The sequence below is a fragment of the Cnephaeus nilssonii genome (assembly GCF_951640355.1).
Source record: "Cnephaeus nilssonii genome assembly, chromosome: 1".
In the NCBI taxonomy this organism is placed as follows: Eukaryota; Metazoa; Chordata; class Mammalia; order Chiroptera; family Vespertilionidae; genus Cnephaeus; species Cnephaeus nilssonii.
In genome coordinates this window covers 99812141-99835540 of record NC_137072.1, presented here as the reverse complement: position 1 = coordinate 99835540, position 23400 = coordinate 99812141, and the positions used below count along the sequence as shown (strand labels likewise).

At 35.8% G+C, this 23400-nt stretch overlaps 1 protein-coding gene across 1 annotated transcript in view; it reads left to right on the top strand.

Annotated features, from left to right (window-relative positions):
* Positions 1-23400, top strand: part of PCDH7 (protocadherin 7) — a 433042-nt gene that overhangs the window by 193226 nt on the left and 216416 nt on the right. The window contains 1 exon segment of the mRNA XM_079768337.1: positions 9671-9887. Coding sequence (XP_079624463.1) covers positions 9671-9887 — 217 coding nt within the window.

Genomic DNA, 23400 nt, shown 5'->3' with positions numbered 1-23400 from the left:
TGCACACATTTACTAAGAATTTTAAGCTTTGGCCAACTCTCCCCTCTCTGATATTTTTCATTATGGGGAAAATATAAGAATCCCATTTGTATTTAAGGCTAGAGTAGCTATTGCTGTTGTTTAAACATTGAAATTTTTTATTTTTTTCTCATTTGCAAAATCAGAATATTAATATAACCCACGTGGGGATGATATGAGAAGTGACAATGTAAGTAAAATGAATAGCATTTTCCTGGGACATAGTAGTTACTATTTTAATACTGTCTTCATTATTCTTTGTAATATTAAATAGCTTATGATTTAATATTGAACTGGACTAAGAACTATGAAGTATCACCTGCATTTGTAGTTTCTAAAGTACAACTGTGAACAAGTGTGTCAAAATATAATTACATACAAGGCAAAAGAAATAAAGTTATTTAACTTCTCCTTCCCCAAATTAGTGTTTTAATTAATCCAAATGTCTCAACATGCTTCTTTTTAATGTTCTTTCATCTGCCATTGACTTGAAAGAAAGAAAGGCAGTTTGAAGTAAGGAAGGACCTTGAGATGTTAGCAAAGGAAGACGCCCTTAAAAGTTAAAAGACCTGATTAAGGTTTGTTTGAAGGTTCTGCCAGACATATTCCAACTAATGCACTATGGAATCCTAGATATGTTTGTTCAGTAGCCACTGACACGGGTTGAAATGTTTGCAGGGTAATCAAGCAGCAGTTCATTTGCAAGGGAAGAGCTCAGAGTCTTAGCTCCCCTTTAAACAGAAAATGCAGCCCTCCTTCTAGTCCTGCAATGTTCTGCCCGCGACTGTTTCAGCGCTTTATGACTGACAAAGAGAGTCATTAGGAGTCTGTTTGATAGACATAACTAAGTGAATTGGAAAAAATAAAAAAGCCTTTTCAGCCCATTTGGAAATAATTGATGCTACTGAGACAGCTGTATGTGAGTTCCAGATAAGGGGATTTATGGAGAAACTATTGAAGCTAAAAAGGAAGGTGCGCACTTAAAGGTCCCAGTAAAGTTGTCTGTAAGACACAGAGCAGTATTCAATAGGGAAGGAGATTTAACCTGAAGTTCTTTCCTGTGGCTTCCTTAGGGTCCTATCCTCTTGCAAATAAAATCGCTGTAAATGCAGTGTCACTAGGTTATAAGAAATGGATTCCAAGGGAAAAATGTCTGTACTCTCACCTTAATACTGTTTTCTCTCTTACTGTAAGTATTGTGTATTATATGATACTCCCAAAAGTTCAGCTGTTTTATGTTTCCTCTCCTAAAATTAGCCACTTCCCTGTTAGAGAAAGCAATCCGTTTTTATTGTGCAGATTGTAACCTAGAAGATTTTGCTAATGATGATAGATGAAGGGCAAATATTTTAAAGCATTTAAAATATTTTAAAGTATGTCTGTTTATGGGACATAATATTTGCTTTTATGATGTGATGTTTACCTTTGAATCTAACAAGAATGGATAAAAATAGAGGTATTTTAATTATTTACTTTTAATATGCATCTGATCTCTATTGCTTTTCCTAGCAACTATAAATGAACTTAGTGATTACTTAAAAAAAAAACACAACACAGCACTTGGAAATGTTATACATGTTTGGCAGTGATTGTATTCCAAAAACAGAATAACATATTGCTGCTAATTTAAACATTAATTTCCTGAACGGTGCAGATTGTATGTAGTACATGTATTATATCAGCACTTTCAGAAAAGAAGGGTATTTATATAGTTCTCTAAAATTAGGGGAAAAAAAGAATGATATTTGCAAAATAAAATAACAAAATAAGGCACTTGTGATAGTTGTAGTTCAGTTGGACATCAGCTTTTTAGATATTTTTTAAAAATCACTTTTTAGAAAACGGTTTAGTCATCTAACTAATTTGAAATGTGGGAATTTAACTTCCCTTGAACCCTCTGAAAAAGAGCAGGATGAGATCTGGCTGCTAGTACCTATTTGAGTGACCTGTAAACTCTTTCATGCCCAGGTCTAGGCTTACTGTTTGGTAACTTACATTATCAATCATGGAGGTGCAGTTTAAAAATCCTACATAATAAAATGGTAATATGTAAATTACCATCACTCCGCTACGCCCACGATTGGGCCAGCAGGAGGCGCAGGGGGCGGGACTCAGGGTGGCCGGGGTAGCTGATTGGGCCAGAAGGACGCTGAGCTCGCGGCGCCTCTGGCGCCGCGAGCTCAGCGTCTGTACCATGGCTGCCGGAGGCTTTCGGAAGGCCTGGGGCGCCGGACAGGTCCCCCGCGATCAAAGGCCAAAGCGGGGGACCTGGCCGCCTGTCTGCTCTGGCGCAAGGCCTTTCGAAAGCCTCCGCAGCGCCGGAGGCTTTCGGAAGGCCTGGGGCACCGGCGGACAGCCCGCTGGTGCACCAGGTGCATGATTAAATCATGCACTGGGCCTCTAGTAAATAAATAAAAAAATAGAATGCTCACCACATTGTCCTTTTATAAACGCCTTATCCCTTCCAATAATGTAATTAGAACACAAGCCTTATTTCTGTAATCCAAAAGTATTCTAATTCCCCTCCTCATCTAAGCAACCTGTCTTTTTCCTGATCCCAATTTCTCCAGGATACTGATTTTAACATCTGTTCACTTTCTTCAGAAAAAAAATATTAATGAGCAAATTGTATACCCCACAGCACCCAACTTAAAAATATTCTATTTGCTATGTTTGACCTTTCAAGGCTAAGAGGTTAATTTTATATGGAAACTAGAGGCCTGGTGCAAGAATTCATACATGGGTGGGGTCCGGCTGGCCCGCCTGATCAGGGCTGATTGATTGGCCAGGTCTGCCAGGGGGAGGGGACATGGGAAGTTGGCTGGCTGGCCCCACCACCGATATGGGTAGGGGCCAATCAGGGGCAGGGCTGGCAAGGGGGAGGGGTTGCAGGCAGTTGGCCGGCCAGCCCCGCCCCCTGGTCGAACTCCTGGTGGAGGGGACAATTTGCATATTAGCCTTTTATTATATAGGACTAGAGGCCCAGTGCACAAAATTCATGCATGAGGGGGGGGGGGCTCCATCAGCCTGGCCTGTACCCTCTCACAATTTGGGAATGCTGGCTCCTAACCGCTCACCTGCCTGCCTGCCTTATTACCCCTAACCACTCTGCCTGCCTGCCTGATCGCCCCTAACCCCTCTGCCTGCCTGCCTGATCACCTTTAACTGCCCTCCCCTACTGGCCTGATTGCCTCTAACTGCTCCCCTGCCCTGATGGCCTGATTGCCCTAACCACCTCTGCCTCAGCCCCACCACCGTGGCTTTGTCTGGAAGGAGGACAGGACGAATGGAAGATGTCCAGTTGACCTGGTCTAACTAGCATATTACCCTTTTATTAGTATAGATGATTATTGTAGTCACACATCCCTACCTTGGGCTCACCAGAATTTCTAGTGAGGAGGAAGGACAGGAAGAGGCAGCCTCAGGGCCACCCATGGTGTGAGTGCAAGAATAGAAGACAGAGGTCCTCTCCATTAACACCTTTGCCCAACTCCTCATATGACCCATACTTTCCAGGAAATAAATCAAATAAAATTATATTAAGAGTAGAGAATGCTTGTTCCCAGTCAAATTAGTGTCAACTCTAATGCATTTCCATCATTTGAGGACTGAAATATTCCAGTGATTGTATATTATGGGGAGTTACCTTTTAATATATTTGTAATAACCTGTAAAATATCTGGGAAGTTCTCATAGTAGGGTGTGTCTTGAAGTTAAGTCTCCAGTGTGTCATAATGGAATAAAAAACTAGTTGAGAAATGACATTCTAAAATACTGAAATATAGAAATGTGAATGCTTAATAAGTGATTGGATTCAAATAGCTTTTGAAAAATTTGTGTTAATATATGTGCATATTTGTTTTGCAAATAATTTGTATTTAAAACAATAAAAACTTAGTGCATTAATAGGAGAATTAGGTTTGAAATTTAATGTGATTTTTAAAAATTCTATTTAGAAGCACTGTGAATTACTGGGCCGATAATATATATTTTTTATATTTAAAAAAATAAACCTAAAACATAATGGGAAATAGTTCTAGTTATATAGCTGTATAGCTGTGGCCTGCCTGAGGTATAATGCCTTTTATAGTATATGTCTTTGAGGGAGCTTAAGGCTCTTTTTATAAACTATCTCATTATTTCTCAGGGAATTTAAGTTTGTAAGGGGCAGATATTATTATCTCTATTTTACAGACCCTGAGCCTAAGGCATAAGAACCAAGGGTCAGCTAACTTGTGTGAGGTCAATAGGGAATCAATAGAGTTACTTGGAATAGAATCTTTTTCTGTTATTTCTAATGTACTTTTTTTCTCATTAAACACACACATACACACATGCCCCATGCATGAGTTTCCTCATCATATATACTATTTACCTTGCCTCTGTGATTTTATTTTTTATTCCATTTCTGTCTTAATTATATTTTGTTCCCATCCAACTTATGTTATAAGCACCCCTTTTTGCTTGCATCTTCAAATACTTACCTTAAAGCAAATTTTTAATACCATGAAGAAAGACAATAAGTATAGATAAATAACGTAAACTGTTAACACAAATCTTTTTCTTTTTTTAAATTAAAGATAGTTGGACTCTTTAAAAATATTTTTATTGATTTCAGAAAGGAAGGGAGGAGAGAGAGATAGAAACATCAATGATGAGAGAAAAATCATTGATCGGTTGCCTCCTACACACAGCAGACAGCCCTCAACTGGCATTTGCCCTGAGTGGGAATTGAACCGTGACATCCTGGTTCATAGGTTGATGCTCAAGCACTGTGCCACTACTTCTTTTAACTGTGACCCTACTTCTCTTATATGTTCCATTTTTAAGTTAGCAACCCATCTCCAATTTCTCCTTTTTTCCATATATTTACATTTCGGTCTTTCACTTCCTTTGGTCTAATCTATACTTGTTCTGCAGAGTTTAGAGATTTCATAGCCACGATGACCTAATGGATGAATCCAATGGACATATAGTAGTCAGCATTCTTCTGCATGTATATGATGCTTTTTGAACATAGAAGATTTTCTTTCTTTTTAGAAATGATGGCTTCCTTGGCTTCTGAGTTTCCAAAGCGACCTGGTTTTCTTACCCACCCTCATTTTTATTATTTGCTGCTGGCCCCAACTATGGAATCTATAATCAGCCCTCCAATACATATTATTTATCAAACTTCGTTTAGAGTTCCTAGCCCACAAGTCTCTCCTTTGCAATGCGTACCTTAAGTTCCCAAGCAGGTCTCGCAGCATCTTTTTTGTACCTCTATTTTATTGGAAACTCGATCATATGATGTTTTATCTGTTTTTATATAGCTACTAGAGGCCTGGTGCACGAATTCGTGCACAGGTGGGGGTCCCTTGGCCTGGCTGGTGATCAGGGCCATGGGGGGTAGGGAGGGAAGTTGGCTATGGAAGCGCATTGACCACCAGGGGGCAGCTCCTGCATTGAGCATCTGCCCCCTGGTGGTCAGTGTGCATCATAGTGACTGGTTGACTAGTTCTTCTGGTCGTAACAGTCACTTAGGCTTTTATATAGATAGATAAGGTTTAATATCTTAAATGTGTAGAAGCATTGTTGGAACGTCTTTGGAAACTATTATGTTTACGAAATAAATGTAGGCATAGTGAATTAGTGACTGAATCTAATCAGCCACACCGATCTTGCTGCCCATTCTCACTACTGTTTCTTCATAGTTCACCCTTTTTAACACAATCTTCTGCTTTCAATAGTTCTTCCAAGCCCTTTTCTGTAAGAAATTGCCAAATCATTATCTTTAACTTTACCCTTTCAATTACGTCATTCATTTGCCTAAATAAAATCTTTGACTTCTGCTTCCTTCTGTTTATAATTCTCACACACATCCCACTCAGAATGTTTGGAATGATTTTCTTGGGAGATCTTTTTCTTTCATAACTCATTTCATTTTCAAACACATCTTCACAGTTTAAAAGAGCTGGAAGGCCAACACTCTTCCTCACGCTCTTCTGATCTTTCCTCTTTTAGAAAGATCAGTTTGCCTGCGTAAGACATGAAATTATTATCATAAACAGAAACATACAAAGCTCAGACACCTCAGGTCATAGAAGTCTTCATGTCAATACTTTTGCATCTCGAGAGGGAACCATGGTTCTACTAACTCTTGAGGGAACTCTATGGACACTTAGGGGACCAGCTAGTTTTCTTGGTCAGTTTAGTCTTTTTATCCTCTTCCCATATGTTCTCTCAGTTGTAGAGTTTCTCTTTACTCTATTTGCCTTTTCATCACCTGGGGAGATGTTATAAACCACTGATATCCGACCCACAATGAATGCTGATTTCATTGTGTGGCTGTTATTGGCATTATGTTTTTTCACAAGTACTCTGGGTCGTTCTAAGCTACATCTTGGTTTAAGAATTACCACTTAAACCACCCCAATTCAGAATATCAGTAATTAACAAGGTGACAGTTATGTATAATGTATAATGCAAACTGATTCTCTCTGTCACACAGTTGACGAATTGCTTTACATTTTTGGTTTCAATATTTCTGGAATATAAAAATAATAGGAATTCTGTGTTATAAATTTTTCTGTAAAGGTTATCTTCTCAATAGACCTAACCTGATGATGAAAGATGATAAAATACTTGACTGTCTATCTAACTATCATCTCCATATCTATCTATTTATGTAAATTTACATGTCTGATTGACTATTGATATGAAAGCTTAACTTTTGCAGAATTCAGGATTTAGTATTCTGTACTAATTTGGTTCACATTACCAACTTACAAACCTTGCCACAGTAATTTTAATTATTAAAAATTATCAAAATAGAGTTTAAGGGATAGTAATATAAAGCTGATACTGTACTATGCAATTCTAATGGGATTTGTTATATAAAGCAGATAGAAATGATTGATGGGTAGTTTATGATCCATTGGGTGATACTCTACTTTAAATTTTTATTCTAAATTATTTTTTATTCAGGTATTATTTTAAGTAAAACATTTTATACAAAAGGAAGCACTCATGGATATAAGTATTTTTGGAATATATATTGATCTTTGTATTTTAAAATTAAAACATTTTTCATCATTGAATTTAATATGGAACCCAAAATATTTCATGGAGATTAAAGTGTTCACATTCAAAATAGGGTAGGCAATTAATAAAATAAAATGCACAGATAGATTCATTGCAGTTATTATATAACACATTATAGAAAAATAATTGTTTTGCACATTTGTCATTTCAAACATACCTATCACCTGTTTCTCTGCTATCCTATAAACTTTGGTGGAACCAGTGTATAAACACCCCACCATTGCCCTGTTTCTTATATTTGTATTAAAATGAAACATCATTTCTTACAATTTCTTTTTTTTAAATGTTTTTTATTGATTTTTTACAGAGAGGAAGAGAGAGGGATAGAGAGTTAGAAACATCGATGAGAGAGAAACATCGATCAGCTGCCTCTTGCACACCCCCTACTGGGGATGTGCCCGCAACCAAGGTACATGCCCTTGACCAGAATCGAACCTGGGACCCTTGAGTCAGCAGGCTGACGCTCTATCCACTGAGCCAAACCGGTTTCAGCAATTCTTACAATTTCTTATTCATTTTCCTTTGGTCAATTTATAACTATAAACTATGTATTTTCTTATATATTTTGAACTTCTTGCATTATTAAAGACTGATTCTAAAAGATTTGAGACTCATTAAAACAGAATTTGATATTGCTATGTCTTGAAGTGATAATATATCTCCATGACCCTTGGTGTTCTTTCCTAAATTTATCATTGTCATTAAAATATCATTCAGTAGAATATACTTTGTTGTTTATCTTCTGTATGCAGACAAATGTGGTTTGAGGAAACTGTCAATGGTCTCATTTCCAAGGTGAGACTAAAGACATAAACCATACACAGATAGTTTGCAGTCAACAGGGAGTGATAAATGAAAAAGAAAAGAAAATATATACACATAAGATAAAGCATCATAAATATAAAGAGGTGTCATAATCTCACAACTGTAAATAAATATAAGAATTATTAATAAAATAAGGATAATACTAGTATTTCTGTAGGGTATATTGTCATAAAATTTGGCCCATGATGTGTGTGCTGTTTGTACTATAAATATTTTGTAATTGTTTTAAAATACTTCAGTCCCAATTCAGTGAAACATTATAAAGAAAATGTGCTTTAAATGTTTTCCCTTTACTATAAAATTCAGTGTGCACAAAGTCTGATTTTTAACTAGAATGAAAAAGATTTTATAGCGACTATATAGGACAAATAACTACATGGAAGGTGAGATACTGAGTTCCAAATACCAATAATGGACAATATTCCTGGACAATCTTCTATCTGAGACAAAATAAAGGGAAGATTTGTGGAAATGTGTGTTAGTCTTTAGCAAAGACAGTTTATAAATTTGGGGAAAATGTCACAATTCTTAGTTTTCACTTTAATAATCTATCATGTGTCTATAATCCTTAACATTTTTAAGAATTCTTCTGGTCCCAGTTTTAAGTAGTGATTTGTACCATTAGCATTCAAGTTATAAAAGTGCAAAAAATGTTCTTTAACTTTCTCACTATTTTCTGGCAGGATTAGTTGTATACTTTATATGATAAAGAAATGTATGTTACAGTTTTAAAAATCTATATATTTATGCTATTTTCAAACCACATAAGAACTTCAAACCCAGCTATTGCCATGAGTAACCTCAGACAGATATTACAGAATCTTTTTCATATTATCCTCTCACCCCAGATATTATGTATGTAACCCTGTCAATGGATGGCATTAGTTTGTTTTCTTAACGAACCTACATTTTTTTTGTTTTATTTTGTAGTTACAATAATGTATAAATTCTATTAATAGTAAATCTTCAGTCCAGCCAATGTATCATTGGAAATTGTGGGGTTCAATTAGATAAAGATTTGCAACATTTTTAAAATCCAGTCTAAAGGCTGTACATGATGTTACTCTTTTAGAACAAATTAGTCATGGAAAGCACATACTATTAAACTCTTTTAGTTCATTTTCCATTCCCTGGTTAAGAAAACTTTTATCTATTATTTCAATACTACCCTCAAAATCTCAGGGTCAATAGGTAATATGTTTAACATGAATGAAGTAAGAAATATATTCCTATTTTTTAGCCACTGCATCTGAATTCCTACTCATCAGCTCTACCTTTAATAGTTTAAGTCATCTGCCAGAACACACATTTTTAAACCATTAGATCATATGGAAAATGTATTTAAAATGAAGTCTTCTTGCAATGTATTAATTCAATATTTATTGCTTTCTCAAACCACTGACCCTTGTTTTTATAGAGTCCACTTGTGAAAAATATATTTGAAGTGAAGACTACAGAATAGATAAAGATTGAATAAGTGGGACTAACATAGATTTAAATGTGTTTTTTAGTGAAATTGCTGTTTTCTAATCTCTGTTTCAGAAAGAGAATTTTTCAGCTTGTGTAGAATAAAATCTAAGTTCTAGGCATTAAGGAGTTAAGCAAATAGATTTCATCATATCATATTAACCATTTTATATTGAATGAGTTGTCAGTAGACCTTAATGTATGTAATTTATGTATTTTTAATAAGATCATTGACAATCTTCTACCTTAGTGACATTCAGAATCTTTTCTTTTACAGCCATTTCGTAGAGTGACGTTTTCTGTTGTGAGTCAGCCTCAGGACCCACATCAGGGGTCACTGCAGAGTTGCTATGACAGCGGGCTGGAGGAGTCAGAAACACCAAGCAGTAAGAGTTCATCAGGGCCAAGACTGGGTGCCCTTCCACTCCCAGAGGACAACTATGAGAGGACCACGCCGGATGGCAGTGTTGGTGAGGCAGAGCATATGGAAAATGGTAGGGGCAAACACAACATCCACACACATAATCACGCTAGCGAGCCGTAATAAGTAGCCTCGTGAAGGTCAGTCTAAAACCAAAATAAAACAGCTGACACTAAAACTCTTCTATTTGAAATCATAAATACTTCCTAAAGTACAAAGAAATGCCAAGTAAAGGAACATAACTATATAGATAAAATTCACCGTTGTAAGACAGCCTGTCAGAAATAAACAGTTACAAATAAGAGTAGTACCTGTTATGAAAAAAAAAAAAAACTAAATTAGTGCATAATACTGAAATGAGAGCAATTTGAGAAAGGTCATGTGTTATTGTTTTCTTCTATTCATTTTTGTCATGCAACTATTTCTTCAATTGCAACTGTCCAGTCTTAGTGAAAGGAAATGACAGTCAACATGCTTGCACTGCTCTTTCTTCTCCCAGGCATTTAGAAAAGCATTTTCAAACCTTTCCTTCAATGATAGCTGAAATGGAGTCGAAGGAGAACGGCATTATCTTGTTCTCGAAAGTATATTGTAAATGCTATTAGAATTCCCCTCTCACTTAAGTATAAGATTTTTCTCATTTTTGTGTAAGGAAACGGGAGGAAAACAAATCATAGCACTCTATTTCTCTTTCTCTTGTGAGATGATTCTCATAATTACCACAACAATTGGCCTTATGCACATTTCTCCCTAAGTTACCAAATTAAGATTGCGAATAGTACGTATAAAACTTTATGCATTCATTTATGTTCCCAAAGACAAGGAGGTGATTTATTTTTTGTATTTCAGATTATAAGTAAATGCCTGAGGAATAGGTTTGTGTCTAATAATGGAACGGTGAATTTCTTACTAAGTTTATTATTATTTCAAGTATAAAAAGAGATTATATGTAGTGGAAGTAAGGGGAATCACAAACATTTTATCTCATGAAAACTGGAAATTAATTTTTTTTTTATCATTTCATCCCCCAAGTGAAATAAGACATTCTTTTTGTTACATAGCAGTTTCTTTAGTGATGATATGCAAATAGAACATATTAATGCAGAAGGAACTGATTTTTTTCTAGAGTTTTAACTATTAATATTAAAATGCAACACTAGAGAATAATATATCCAAAGTGACCCCAAGTAAAATTATTGCTAAACTAAGCAATGTTAAATAATTATTTTTCCACATTGCTATCTGTGTTGGAAGATATGATGTCAGGGTCTGATTCTTGATAATCCCTCTTGATTAATTTAGAATTTAAATGGCATTTTGCCTTATGGCTATAAAGGCATGCTTATCTGTGTGTATGGTGGTGTGTGCTTATGTGGATGAGAGTTTGATATGGTTTTGAAGAATTAAATTTAGTGTTTTTAAAATAAGTATAAACATTTTTGATATGCATTGGAGTGCTGATGAATATATGTTTAAGGCAAATATGTTTGAAATGCTTTGCACAAAAGTAAAAATTAAATTTAAAACACTGTAATAATATTTTACATATGCACATGCTAGCATGCACACACTCAGGAAGGCAGGATTAATTACTTTAAGGGCATTACTATATGTGTGATTACCTTTTGATAGTACAATATAATTTTGATTTTAAAAGTACTTTTCTCACCATAAACAACAATGAATAATTAAGTATTTTTATGTCAGCTATATTAATAGAAAAACTTTGTATCATTGGCATTTTGATCACACTTGAATGTAATTTTTTTTTCTTTTGGTTTAAGGTGATTCAGTGTCTTCAAAATAAGAAAGAAATGATGGAAAGTTTACTAAGAAACATTTCCCAAAGAAGACTTTTAGTTGTGTGTTTTTTTTATAACATGTTTTTTTAGTCTTGGCAACAGTAAGGACCATCATAATATAACTGATTTTTCCTGATTTTGTATGTGACTGACACTTGCAATTCAGAGTTTGCATGATGATTTGTCATCTGCTAGCTGTGACTCATGTTAGCCCTGCTCTGTAGGTGATGGCAGAAGGAGTAGAAGAAGTTGTGATTCACTTTGGGTGATCCAAATGTAGCCCTTGACATTTGAATAAGGGTTTGGTCAGGTCCAAGTTTTCAGACTAGCTATAAAGTGCAATTGTATTGCTTGCATTCTGGTAATTTCATTTTCAATTTTAATGGGTCATTCTGACATAAATAGAATTGGGATTGAAACCTGTCAAGTATTCATTTGTCATATTTAATTGGAATCCAGGTAATCGGCGGTGTCTTGCTTGGTTAGGTTTTAATCAGGATTTGTATTGGATTTTCCATGAAAATATCATTTTGGATTCTGTCCTAGTTTCTAATTATTATTACCTCAAATATTTTCCTTGAATTTTAACCTATGTGAAACTATGCAGTTATAACATTTTTTGGATAAACTTTCATTGTAAAATTTAGAAGATAATTTTCAGTATAATGATATACAACATTCTAACACTCTAATGTCATAATGTAACTGACTATAAGTTGGGGTAGCTAATAATAATATATAAGTTTTCACAGATGCTACAGTAAGGATACAACTAAACACAGGAATATGTAAGTAGATAGGCAGTGAAATGCACAAGGTTTACAAAAGCCTTTGTCTGGTTTCTATACTTCAGCATAATAAGTAAAATTCCATTAAGAAGGCATGTGGGTTAACTCTTTATATAACAAGCTTTACTTTATATTCCAACCCACATTAGTGACAGATGCCAAATGAGATTTTCTCTTATTAGCTTAGGAAAGAAAATGCACTCTAAGATTAAGAATAAACATAATTTCTTAAAACCTGAGTCTAATAATTATAATGAGGCCCACCAATTTGATAAATCCAAATTTGGGGTACTTACATTCATCCCATGGGTTACTAGAAATAAATAATGGAAATTATTCCATTTAAATTTTTTAAAAACCCTTATGAATTATACATGAAAAAGATCACTAATATAGTTTTCTTCCTTTTACATTAATTATTATCAATATTATGATTATTCAAGTTGATCCTTTGATAAGATTGGAGGAAACTGGTTATTTATTATTTTATTAAAATACATTCAGTGGAATAAAATATTTTAAAATAAGGAGTTCATGGTGGGAAGTTGAGTAATGATAAAATATTTGAAGATGAACTGTTAAAGTAAAACCTATAGTAATGAATTGATAATTGAAGTGAAAACCGAATATTAGGTTTGAAAACATGATCACATTAAGGGCAGGCATTGGCTATGCAAAAGCTTGCCCTGCTCTTAATTACATAGGAACCTTCACACTTTCCCTTAGAGTGGTATTTCACAATTTCTTTAGGTCGATTGTTTATATTTATCTTGGCCCCTGCTTTCATGCCATGGTCTCTTTACTCTTCCCAAAGTACCCCCTGAATCATACTTGCAAGGCTAGCTTGTCTTTGCTATGTATCACTGGAGCAGATGTATTATTTAATAACTCAAATATAAAAAGTGTTCCACTTGACCGCTAATTCCAGTTTTGCCACTAGGATTGTGTAGGTCACTTACTCCATCTGGGTCTGCTTCTGGTCATCTAATAAGGCAGTTAACTAAATTAACTCTAAAATCTTAGCCAGAACCAGCAATCTACAATTCTCTCCTCACATCCAATTACTCTCTGGAACAGAAAGAGACCTTTGGGTCTTTTAGCAAGATGGTGAGCAAATTTGATAATATGTGTTAATGTGGGCAGGGCAAAGGTAATCCTAGGGCCTTCCTTGCAACCCATGTACCATATGCATTCTTATAGTAGATAAATCAAAGCAGTGGCCTGAGTCCAGTGGTGTGATTTCTAGCCTTATGGGGGGAAAGGTTGGTACCACTATAAGCAATGGTGGGAGGCAGTTTTGGAGCCTCCTTCAAATCACACTATACAAGAGCCACCCATAGATCTGATCTAGCTCTGGGTGCAATATCCTTAAAATATATTAATTATGATTAAATGATCTCACGGTAGAATAAGCACATTTACTTTTTTATTTTCTTGACAGTGTGTGTAAACTTTGGTTAGAGTAAGAGTGATCAAAAGGTAAAAAACAGTATGTATTTTTCTCTAGGTAAAATTACAAGTAGTTTTACATAAAATTAAATAAAAACAGGAAAATATCAGTTGATCCATAGGGTAAATTTTAAAAAGTTAAATTTGGTCACTCTAAATGCCTAAATAATTTTATGCTCTTGATTCTCTCAGATATTGAAGAAACAATTTTGATTTGTATATATTGATATTTTTTTAATTCCCCATTTCCAAACTTTCTCTGCTTCTTCAGACTAATATAAGCTACACTTAATTGTTGCTTTATTCATTCTCACTCCACATGCTTTAAGTAGCGTTTAGATTACATTGTCCTTAAAGGTTAAAACATGTTACAGTCCACCACAAACCCATTTGGTACCTGCCATGCACTTTTTCCATTGCTTTCAGAAATAAATGACTGTCTACATGAAATATTATTTGAGAATAAGCCACCATTTTTATATGACTATAGGTAATGAGCATACAGATGCAAGTCATATCTTTTTGTTAGATAAAGGGCCTTCTCGCTCTCTAGTGTCCTCCCACCTACCCAGTTTTCAGCAGTCACCTGTAAGCTACGCCATCGAGTCACTGCAGGCTTGTGCTGTTTTCAATTTGGATGGAAATATGTAGCACGGCTGCCTCTCTGTCTTCCCAGAGATGCTCATGCGCTTGCTAATGTTGTAAACATAATACCACGAAACAAATGCTCTGCAACGTTTTTCTGTAGGAAGAGACTAACGTTCCTTGGAAAGGATTCATTTTCGTGGCTCTGCATGCCACCACGTCACTCTGGCTGCCAGTGTCTGACGGAGGCTGCATCTTCTACTTTCTCAGCCACCTGTGAAAAGGCCCCAGTCCCCAAGTGTCCTCAAGAAGTCCACGCGCCCTCACTTTAGGAGATCCCTGTTTACTCCTACTTCTTCAGATTTATTAGAGAGGAGCAGGGATTATAAAGACTGTCTCTACACTGGGTTTCAGTCAATGCAGATGTATGTACATCAGCTTTCCAGCAAAATGAGCAGCACATTCTAAAAGGACCTATAGGAGATATAGTCCCAGAGGAGAGGCAATGTTGTGGATAGAATGCAGTGGTTTAAAACCAGGTTTTGAAACTTGATGATATCAGTTTGAACCCTGGCTTTTCCTCTTACTAATAGTGTAATCCCCTGACCTCTCTTAGCCCCCCACCTTTTTCAATAGTAAGTCATGGAATGACTGTGGAAGAAACAAAATAGGATAATAGCACCTAATAATTTATAAATAACTATAACAGCAGCAATAATTTCACGATATTAATTGCTGATACAATTATTTGCTACTATTATTTAAATAATAATGATAAATAATTGTGATTATTATTTACTGGTTGGATTGGACATAACACAATGGCTTCCTTATCAAAACATTATAAAATGTTTAGTCTCCCAAAGAAAGCATCCTGTAATTACTGGTAAGGATGACATTCTGACCTTGAATACCTTTTGCTGAATTTCTCATTTTTGTAGGTTGACAAGGGCAACCACCAGGAGCAATGTCCTTTAAACATGTCAAGGACCTAAAATAAGGGAAGAAAGAAGTGTGTCTTCTAGCAGCAAATCAACCCAACTCTGTGCTCTTTTTAATTCTAGGTGGATGAAGCCATTATTATCTCCCCACATTCCCTATTCTCTTTTTAAAAAACGGTTTTACATTTTACACCTAGCATTCCAGTTGAATGAGTGTTGGTCAGGTGTACATTTCCTTTGAACTGTTGCAAAATGTTCACATTGACGAGGAAAACAAGCTGAAAAAACCGTCCAATTAGTATGCTCACCGAACTCTCAGCCCTTTCTTTTTTTAATCTCAGTATTAATAATTAACACTAATAAAACATATGGCTATATTACCCTTTTTATTCTAATTAGGCCCTTTAAAACTAAATCACTCCGCTGAACCTTCTGACATTTGAGGACAGAATGAGCTCTCATCAAATCTCAAAGTGACTTTGGAGGTCAGTTAGTGGGTTTGTTGCCTCCAGACTCTCAAAGCATTCGCTTATCGCAATTTTAATACACTTATTGAATAATGCATTGTATGCTTAGCTTCCTATTTAGTTAGGTATTATCCCCATATTTTCTGCATAGTTTTTTTGCTTATAGATTGTATGTACTTCTTCCTCGGATTTTTTTCTAGATTTGTGTATAAAATACTTGAAATACAACGACACTCTTAAGCATCTTAGGTGATAAAGAAACTCTGGAACTTGGCTTTTATAGTGTAGTTAGCACTCAACCTCAGAGGTGAGTCTACTTACTGAGAAACTGTTTCATCTCAATATTCTTCTTTTAGGGTAAAACACTTTATTGTTACCTTTTCTATTGTATGCTTTTTTTTTTTTTTTGTATGAAAAGCTTTCTTCAGTAAAGCAAAGCAGAATAATATCTCTTGTTTAATGGAATGATTATATGGTGACAAAGCTCTGGTTATTCATTTTGATTCAACAAACATGCATTGAAAATAAAATATATCCAAGATTCTCTGAGGAAGTTGAAGTGATGAGAAATAACTCCAGCATTCATGGTGGCAGTCCTTATGTCTGTAAAATACAACCTTGATTGTAGAGAGTTCACTATGTTATGAAAAAGAGAAAGCTCATTAGAGTCGATTAGAGTGGTATGAAGTACAGAGAAGGGAGAGGGAATTATATAGACGAAACAATTGTAAATGTGTTTATTGAAATTTGCCATTTAATAAATAACATTTTGGGCTGAAAGAAGGCCTTCAAATGTTACCTATTTCCTACATCGTATCCTCTCTTTTTACCTATCTTCAACATAGTTTAAAAAATTATTAAATTGGCTTGGAGGCTTCATGGTAAACTAAATTAAGTCAAATTATTTGTTTTGTTTTTAATTGCGCTTGTTTGTTTTCTATAACTTCCTTTTTTAATGCTAAATATAATTAGTTTAAAAAAAAGCTTCAGAATTTATCATTGATGAAATTGGCAGCAGATGCCAAATCCAGGTCTAAACAACAGAACAGGTTAGTTTTATGTCTCTGTTCTCTCCTTGCTTATAAATATGAATAATTTCTAAAATATCTGCTTTAAATTAGGCCTTTCAAACATAATAAGAGTCTGTGAATAATCTTTTGAAATTATTGTTTTCTTTTCAGAAGTCCAATTGTCTTACTCAAATTAAATAGATGATTAGATTAGGGTTGATTGCATTATATTAAGCTTATTTTTTTAAGCTATTTATTCCTTGTGTCTGGTTACAAATTGTTTTTGTAATTGCTATCTCAAGATGCAAGTTATGTTTCTGGGTATTTGTCTTTATGTTACATGCATGTTCTAGCTGAAATATAGACAATAGGTTGCCTTGTTTTAAAATTTTGTTTCTCATAAATTTTCCTTAATCTCTGCAAATAGATTTTTGACATTACTCTCATTATCTTGTATGCCTTCTTTTTACTATCCAGAAAGTATACTAAGTTTATTACAAAAGGAGAAAATATTTGAAATGCATGAAAATTTAAATGCTCCTTAGAAACAGATTTTCAACTGCTAAAATATGACAATCTTAAAAGAAACTAATTTTTGATACTGTATATAAAAATGAAATCTGTGACATGTGCTATAAAATATTTTGGTAATAAAAAGGTAGTAGAATAGTGTCCTGCTGTACTCATTCATTTCTCTTGCAAAATATACATTCTTTGACTTTATTTCTTATCTGAACTACTCAGCATCTACAGAGAGGAAGTAATTGGAGGACCCACATAAATCTGAGAGTGGTTTGCTTCTCTGAGGTTGCATTCCTGAGCTTCAGTGAGCTAGGCTGAATCATGCACATTGTTCCTATTCAGTTTGAGGCTGCATTTCACTGACCCAGCATTTGTAGCAAAAGGTCATAGCAGCCATAGATGAAATTTTATACAATGAACAGAGAATTTGCACTATTATCAGAATTCACTAAGTTCAATATCCATTTGTTGAGCATTTTACTCTATGCAAATTCCCATGGAGGACCCAAAGGTGAGGGAGGCATGCTCTCTGCCTTCTATGCATTTTAGTATTGCGGTGGAGATGAGATGTACAGAATTAGATGTTTAAAAGTAAAGGCATAAGAGGCTCTCTACAGATTAAATGATGCTATAGCCAGAGGAAGAGATGGGTAGCAGATATGAAGAATTGTAGCCAATCTTGAAGGATGGGTAGGGAGCTATCTGATAAACAGAAATATGGGTAAGATGGTAGAGAATCATGAGTGATGCCAAGAATAGCAACCTGAGAGGATGGGAAAACATTGGTGCTATTGACAACCTGGGAAAACTAGAAGAATAGCACATTTCCAGGAGAATGTACCAGGAGAAGGTATGTGGGCTTTAAGGTACCTTTAAACATCCAGGTGACATCTAGCAGGTGATTAGCACCCTGGGGATTATGAAACCTTGGGAACAAATAAGATAGTTAATTCAGCATATGATACCAAGAAGAGATAATGTCCAACAGAGTATGTGAAAACAATACTGAACTATAAGAGAATATTGGAGAAATAAGTTTGGTGCTGGGAAGGATATTTAAAAAAATGTGGCAGGTTGAGGAGGGATTTAGAATTAGAAAATTGGTGGTTATCAAATGCCCAGTGATGCAGAGATGGAGGGAAAGATGTAGACACATGATTGTACAGCCATTGATTAATGAAGAGAAATAGGAGACCTAGTTTGGAGCTATAGTGTCTTTTACATGCCTTGTCTCCCGCTGTACTGTAAGTGGTGTGAGAGCAGGACCTTTGCCTTGTTCACCAAAGCATGATACGTTTGGAATAATCCCTACACATAGGTGTCCAAAAACATTGCTGAATTTAGTTATATGGGGTACAAGCCCAATGTTGCAGATAAAGATTCAGTAGAATTGAGACAACTGAAAAATCCAAAGACCAGGAAACGTAGTGTAAGAATATTCTTGAGCATTTCTTTTTCCGGTCAACAAATCCATTCTAATGTCATTATCAGAGACATGGGCATGGTTGCATCCCTTGATATCTATATTAATGAATTTCCTAAACATCTTATAAGCCCATTGTTCAGGGTTTTGTTGTTTGTTTATTTTTACAGAGTTTTCTGAAGTTAACTACAGACTCTGAAATTTCTGTATAATAGCTTTTGCTCTTTTCTTGAGTTATACAGTAATTACTTTTTCAAATGAGTTTTGGCCTCCCATCTGACTTTTGTGTTTTATTTTATACTAGGCCATCATTTGTCCATCTCTGACTTGAAATTGAAATTGGATATTACCAATTGCATTTTTGGTAATATCCAGTAATTGATAATAGTGTCCTGGTCATTGCCAAAAAGAATTTGTTTGTGACTAAAGAATAGCACTGTAATAGTGCTAGCAATTGCTAGTAACTATGCAAATAGATATGCTTGGAAACAGAAAACAATGAAAATAGAATTTGCATGAAAAATAAGTTCTAATGCTATAGGACAAGATCTGTCAATTTCCAGTCTATTTTACATTTAAAAAAAATCACAGAAATGCAGTGCCAAAGATGTTTACCACAGCTAGTACACCTTGCAAGGGAACAAATCCCTCCAAATATATTATGTGCAAAGACATACTGATAATGATTTGTCAGTCAGGTGTCACTTTTGATGTTGTTTTTATCTGAGGAAGGACAACCATCAATGTCACATGAATTTATTCTCTTTTCTCTGTGTCCATTGTTGCATACTAGGAAGTATAAGTAGAAGGGATTATATTGATAAAACTTGTCTTCTAGCCCAAGGTAATTTAACCAATTGCTAGGTAATAATTTCCAAATAAAAATGTGCCCACTATTTAATCATGCATACATTTATATGATTCATCAAAAACTCTAGACATGTCTATTTTTGGGCTTGATAGATGCACTTCCCATGTCCTGGAATATTGAATGGGATGTATGGAAATGTAGTGCATGCCAAGAAAGGACTACCTGTCCAGTTTCCAAGTGGCTTCCATGTGGATCCTAGAAAAAACTTTTTCTGGATCCAAAATTCACAATTTCATCAGTGTGCCGAATGTACAGAGCCAAGGCCAATTCTCAACAGCATTATAAGATCCTGAAATATTAGTGAATTACATTTTAAATGGGAGAATATTCCATTCAAAAAATAGGAAAGTCCCTTTTTCCTCTCCAAGGCAATACTGTCTATCTCTAAGGAGACCCAAGGAAAATCAGTGTACCTCTTCAAAGATTGCCTGGTAAGGATGGAATCAGAAGAGGGACCTCTTCAGCCAGACCCAGTGAGGCTGGATGAGATCTGCTGAAACGAATGCACCATTGATTGAGATCATCTCCTGATTACTGTGGCTTCCAAGATTCAGGGCCTCTTTTAGTCCTGGGTACGAACTTCAATCCTGCGTCTCTAAGTTGTGCTTATTCTTTGTTTGCTCTTTTCTTTAACATTATCTTTTAAGTATATTGCATATTCTTTTTTGAATATATGTTTTTATTGATTTTTAGAGAGAGTGGAAGGAAGAGGGAGAGATAGAAACATCAATGATGAGAGAGAAACATCATTGATCAGCTGCCTCCTACACGCCCCCCCCCCGCCCCACTGGGGATCAAACACACAACCTGGGCATGTGCCCTGACTGGGGAATTGAACCACTGACCTCTTGGTTCCTGGGTCAGTGCTCAACCACTGAGCCACATCCTGCCTGGCTCATATTCTTGTTTAAGAGATGATTTTCTTAGTATCAGCTCTAGGCATGCTTCTATGGCTTCCTTTCTTCTTTCTGGTTCATTCTGTAAGGTGTCTTTGCATTATCTAAACACTCATCAATTATCCATCATTTTTGTTGTTTACCGCACAGAGTTACCAGCTCTCCTCTCGAGTGCATAATAGACACTCAAAGCTGTGTGTCAAAAACATCTCCCAGACTGATGCGTAGTTTTAAAAATCATTTATATAGCTCTCATTTTGCCAATAATTCTCACTCAATCTTCAGTTACACAAATACTTGAGGAAATTGAATTTAGGGCCTACTCCTTATTCTTTACCTTCCTTTTGATTGAGGCCATGTTAACCATTCATCATCTTTGAAATGGTGATTGGACACAACTTGTTGACGCAGAACCATATTTTATCAGAGTTTCCCCCTTAAGCTTTCTGCCATTTATTCAGTGGGATCAATTATATTCAGCCTTCACTAGTTCTTTGAAAATTCAATTTTGAAAGGTACTTCTAGTTTCCTGGACAACGTTGGTTCATCTCTTTCTCCCAGAATAATGAAGATCTAAAATCTAATTCTCATCTATTTCAGCCCCAGACTGTTTATATCTCCTTTTGTGAAATCAAATCCACATGCTTTTTCCTTTGCAGCCCATGTCTGAGTATTACATGTCCCGAGGATCAAGTTAGTTCCATCAATTATCCATGATTTTAGAGGTCTTCATGTGTGTTTTTTTAAGTAACCACCTTATATTTCAAAGCACAAAGTACAGGATTCTGACTTGATTACTTAGCCTTTGTTTTGTGTGTGTGTGTGTGTGTGTGTGTGTGTGTGTGTGTAAGTTTTTGAAAATAGCAGGGACTTAACTTTACATAACTCTTCTTTACCCTAATAAAAAGTTCTGAGTTTCTCTGATGGTCATTTTATTTCTGAAGGGGGATGAGAGGCTGTCCACAGTTGACTCTGAGGTTTCATATTTTTTCTTTATTTTATCCATTCTAATAACCTTACTCCTTTGCCTCTCCCAACTTCATCCCATGCACATTTTCTTGCTCATAATACCTTTTCTATTTTGAAGATCAAGTAATTCATTTTCTCTACTGAAAGTTATTATATTTTATCTTTTCAAAAATGAAGTTTCTATATTCCTTTTGGGATACATTTAAGAAAAGTCTGTCCTATAATTTCTTAGTTTTAAAAATGCTCTTATTAAATCTAACCTAATTGTGCTGTGTTGTAATAGATAATATAATATATAGATTTGAAAAAAAAAGTTGACATCAGAAGATTGGGTTCTAGGCCAAGCTCCATCACATCTTCAGGAAGGAAACCTGGGAACAATTCACATCAATATTTCCCTTACTTATAAAATGGGAATAATAATGATAATAATCACTACCATCTTCCTTTAAGGATTATTGTGCAATTATACATGAACATATATTTTTTATGTATTTAGCATTTACTGAAATTATATCAAACTAGAAGCCCGGTGCACGAAATTCGTGCATGGCGGGGGGTTGTCCCTCAGCCCAGCCTGTACCGTCTCCAAACTGGGACTCCTGGAGGGATGTCCGACTGCCCGTTTAGGCCCGATCCTGGTGGGATCATGCCTAAACGGGCAGTCGGACATCCCTTTCACAATCCAGGACTGCTGGCTCCCAACTGCTTGCCTGCCTGCCTTCCTGATTGCCCCTTACCGCTTCTGCCTGCCAGCCCAATCACCCCCTAACCACTCCACTGCCAGCCTGGTTGATGCTTAACTGCCCCCCTGCCAGCCTGTTTGCCCCCAACTTTCCTCCCCTGCCAGCCTGGTCACCCCTAACTGCCCTCTCCTGCAGGGTTGATCACCTCCAACTGCCCTCCCTTGCAGGCCTGGTCCCTCACAACTGCCCTCCCTTGCAGGCCGGGTGCCTCCCAACTGCCCTCTCCTGCTGGCCATCTTGTAATGGCCATCTTGTGTCCACATGGGGGCAGGATCTTTGACCACATGGGGGCAGCTATATTGTATGTTGCAGTGATGATCAATCTGCATATTACTCTTTTATTAGATAGGATTACTATTATGCTATTTATATTTATTTATAGATAATTTTCAAGTCCACTAGTTCTACAGTTCTTTTTTTTTCACATTCAATCACAGTGTTCATAATATTTATTAAATGCATGATTGTTTGCCTACAAAAATGTTCACTGGCTGTCCTTAGAGCTTGCCATAGAGGTAAGTTGTTTCTTGGCTTCCTTTGAATTTCTTATTGGTTTCTAGGGTTAAGAGCACATGGCCCTCTGCTTCCTGAGAACAGTGTCAATATTTATAGCAAATATAATTCTGTGAAAACCATAGACAAAGAAAACATATTTATAGATTCACATTCTTTTCTGTAGCTAAATGCTTTTGGTATTCAAGAGGCCTGTACATATTTTTCTGAATTTATTGTTAAGAAGAAGTAAATGACAGAACCCAGTAATTCACAGAGATATCTATCAAATAATTATTAAAGAGCATTCCTTGCCCTAGCTGATTTGGATCAGTGGATAGAGCATCAGCCTGGGGACTGGAGAGTTGCAGGTTCAATTCCGGTCAAGGGGACATGCCCGGATTGCGAGCTCAGTGCAGTCAATCAATGATTCTCTCTCATCATTGATGTTTCTATCTCTCTCTCTCTCCCTCTTCCTCTCTGAAATCAGTAAAATATATATATATATATTTTTTTTTTAAAAAAAGGTTATTCCTTGCCCAGTAGTAGAGCAATTCCTAAAAGGCTGATTATAGACGACTCTCAAATATCCATGGCAGTAAGATAAGCCTTGTAAAGACCATCA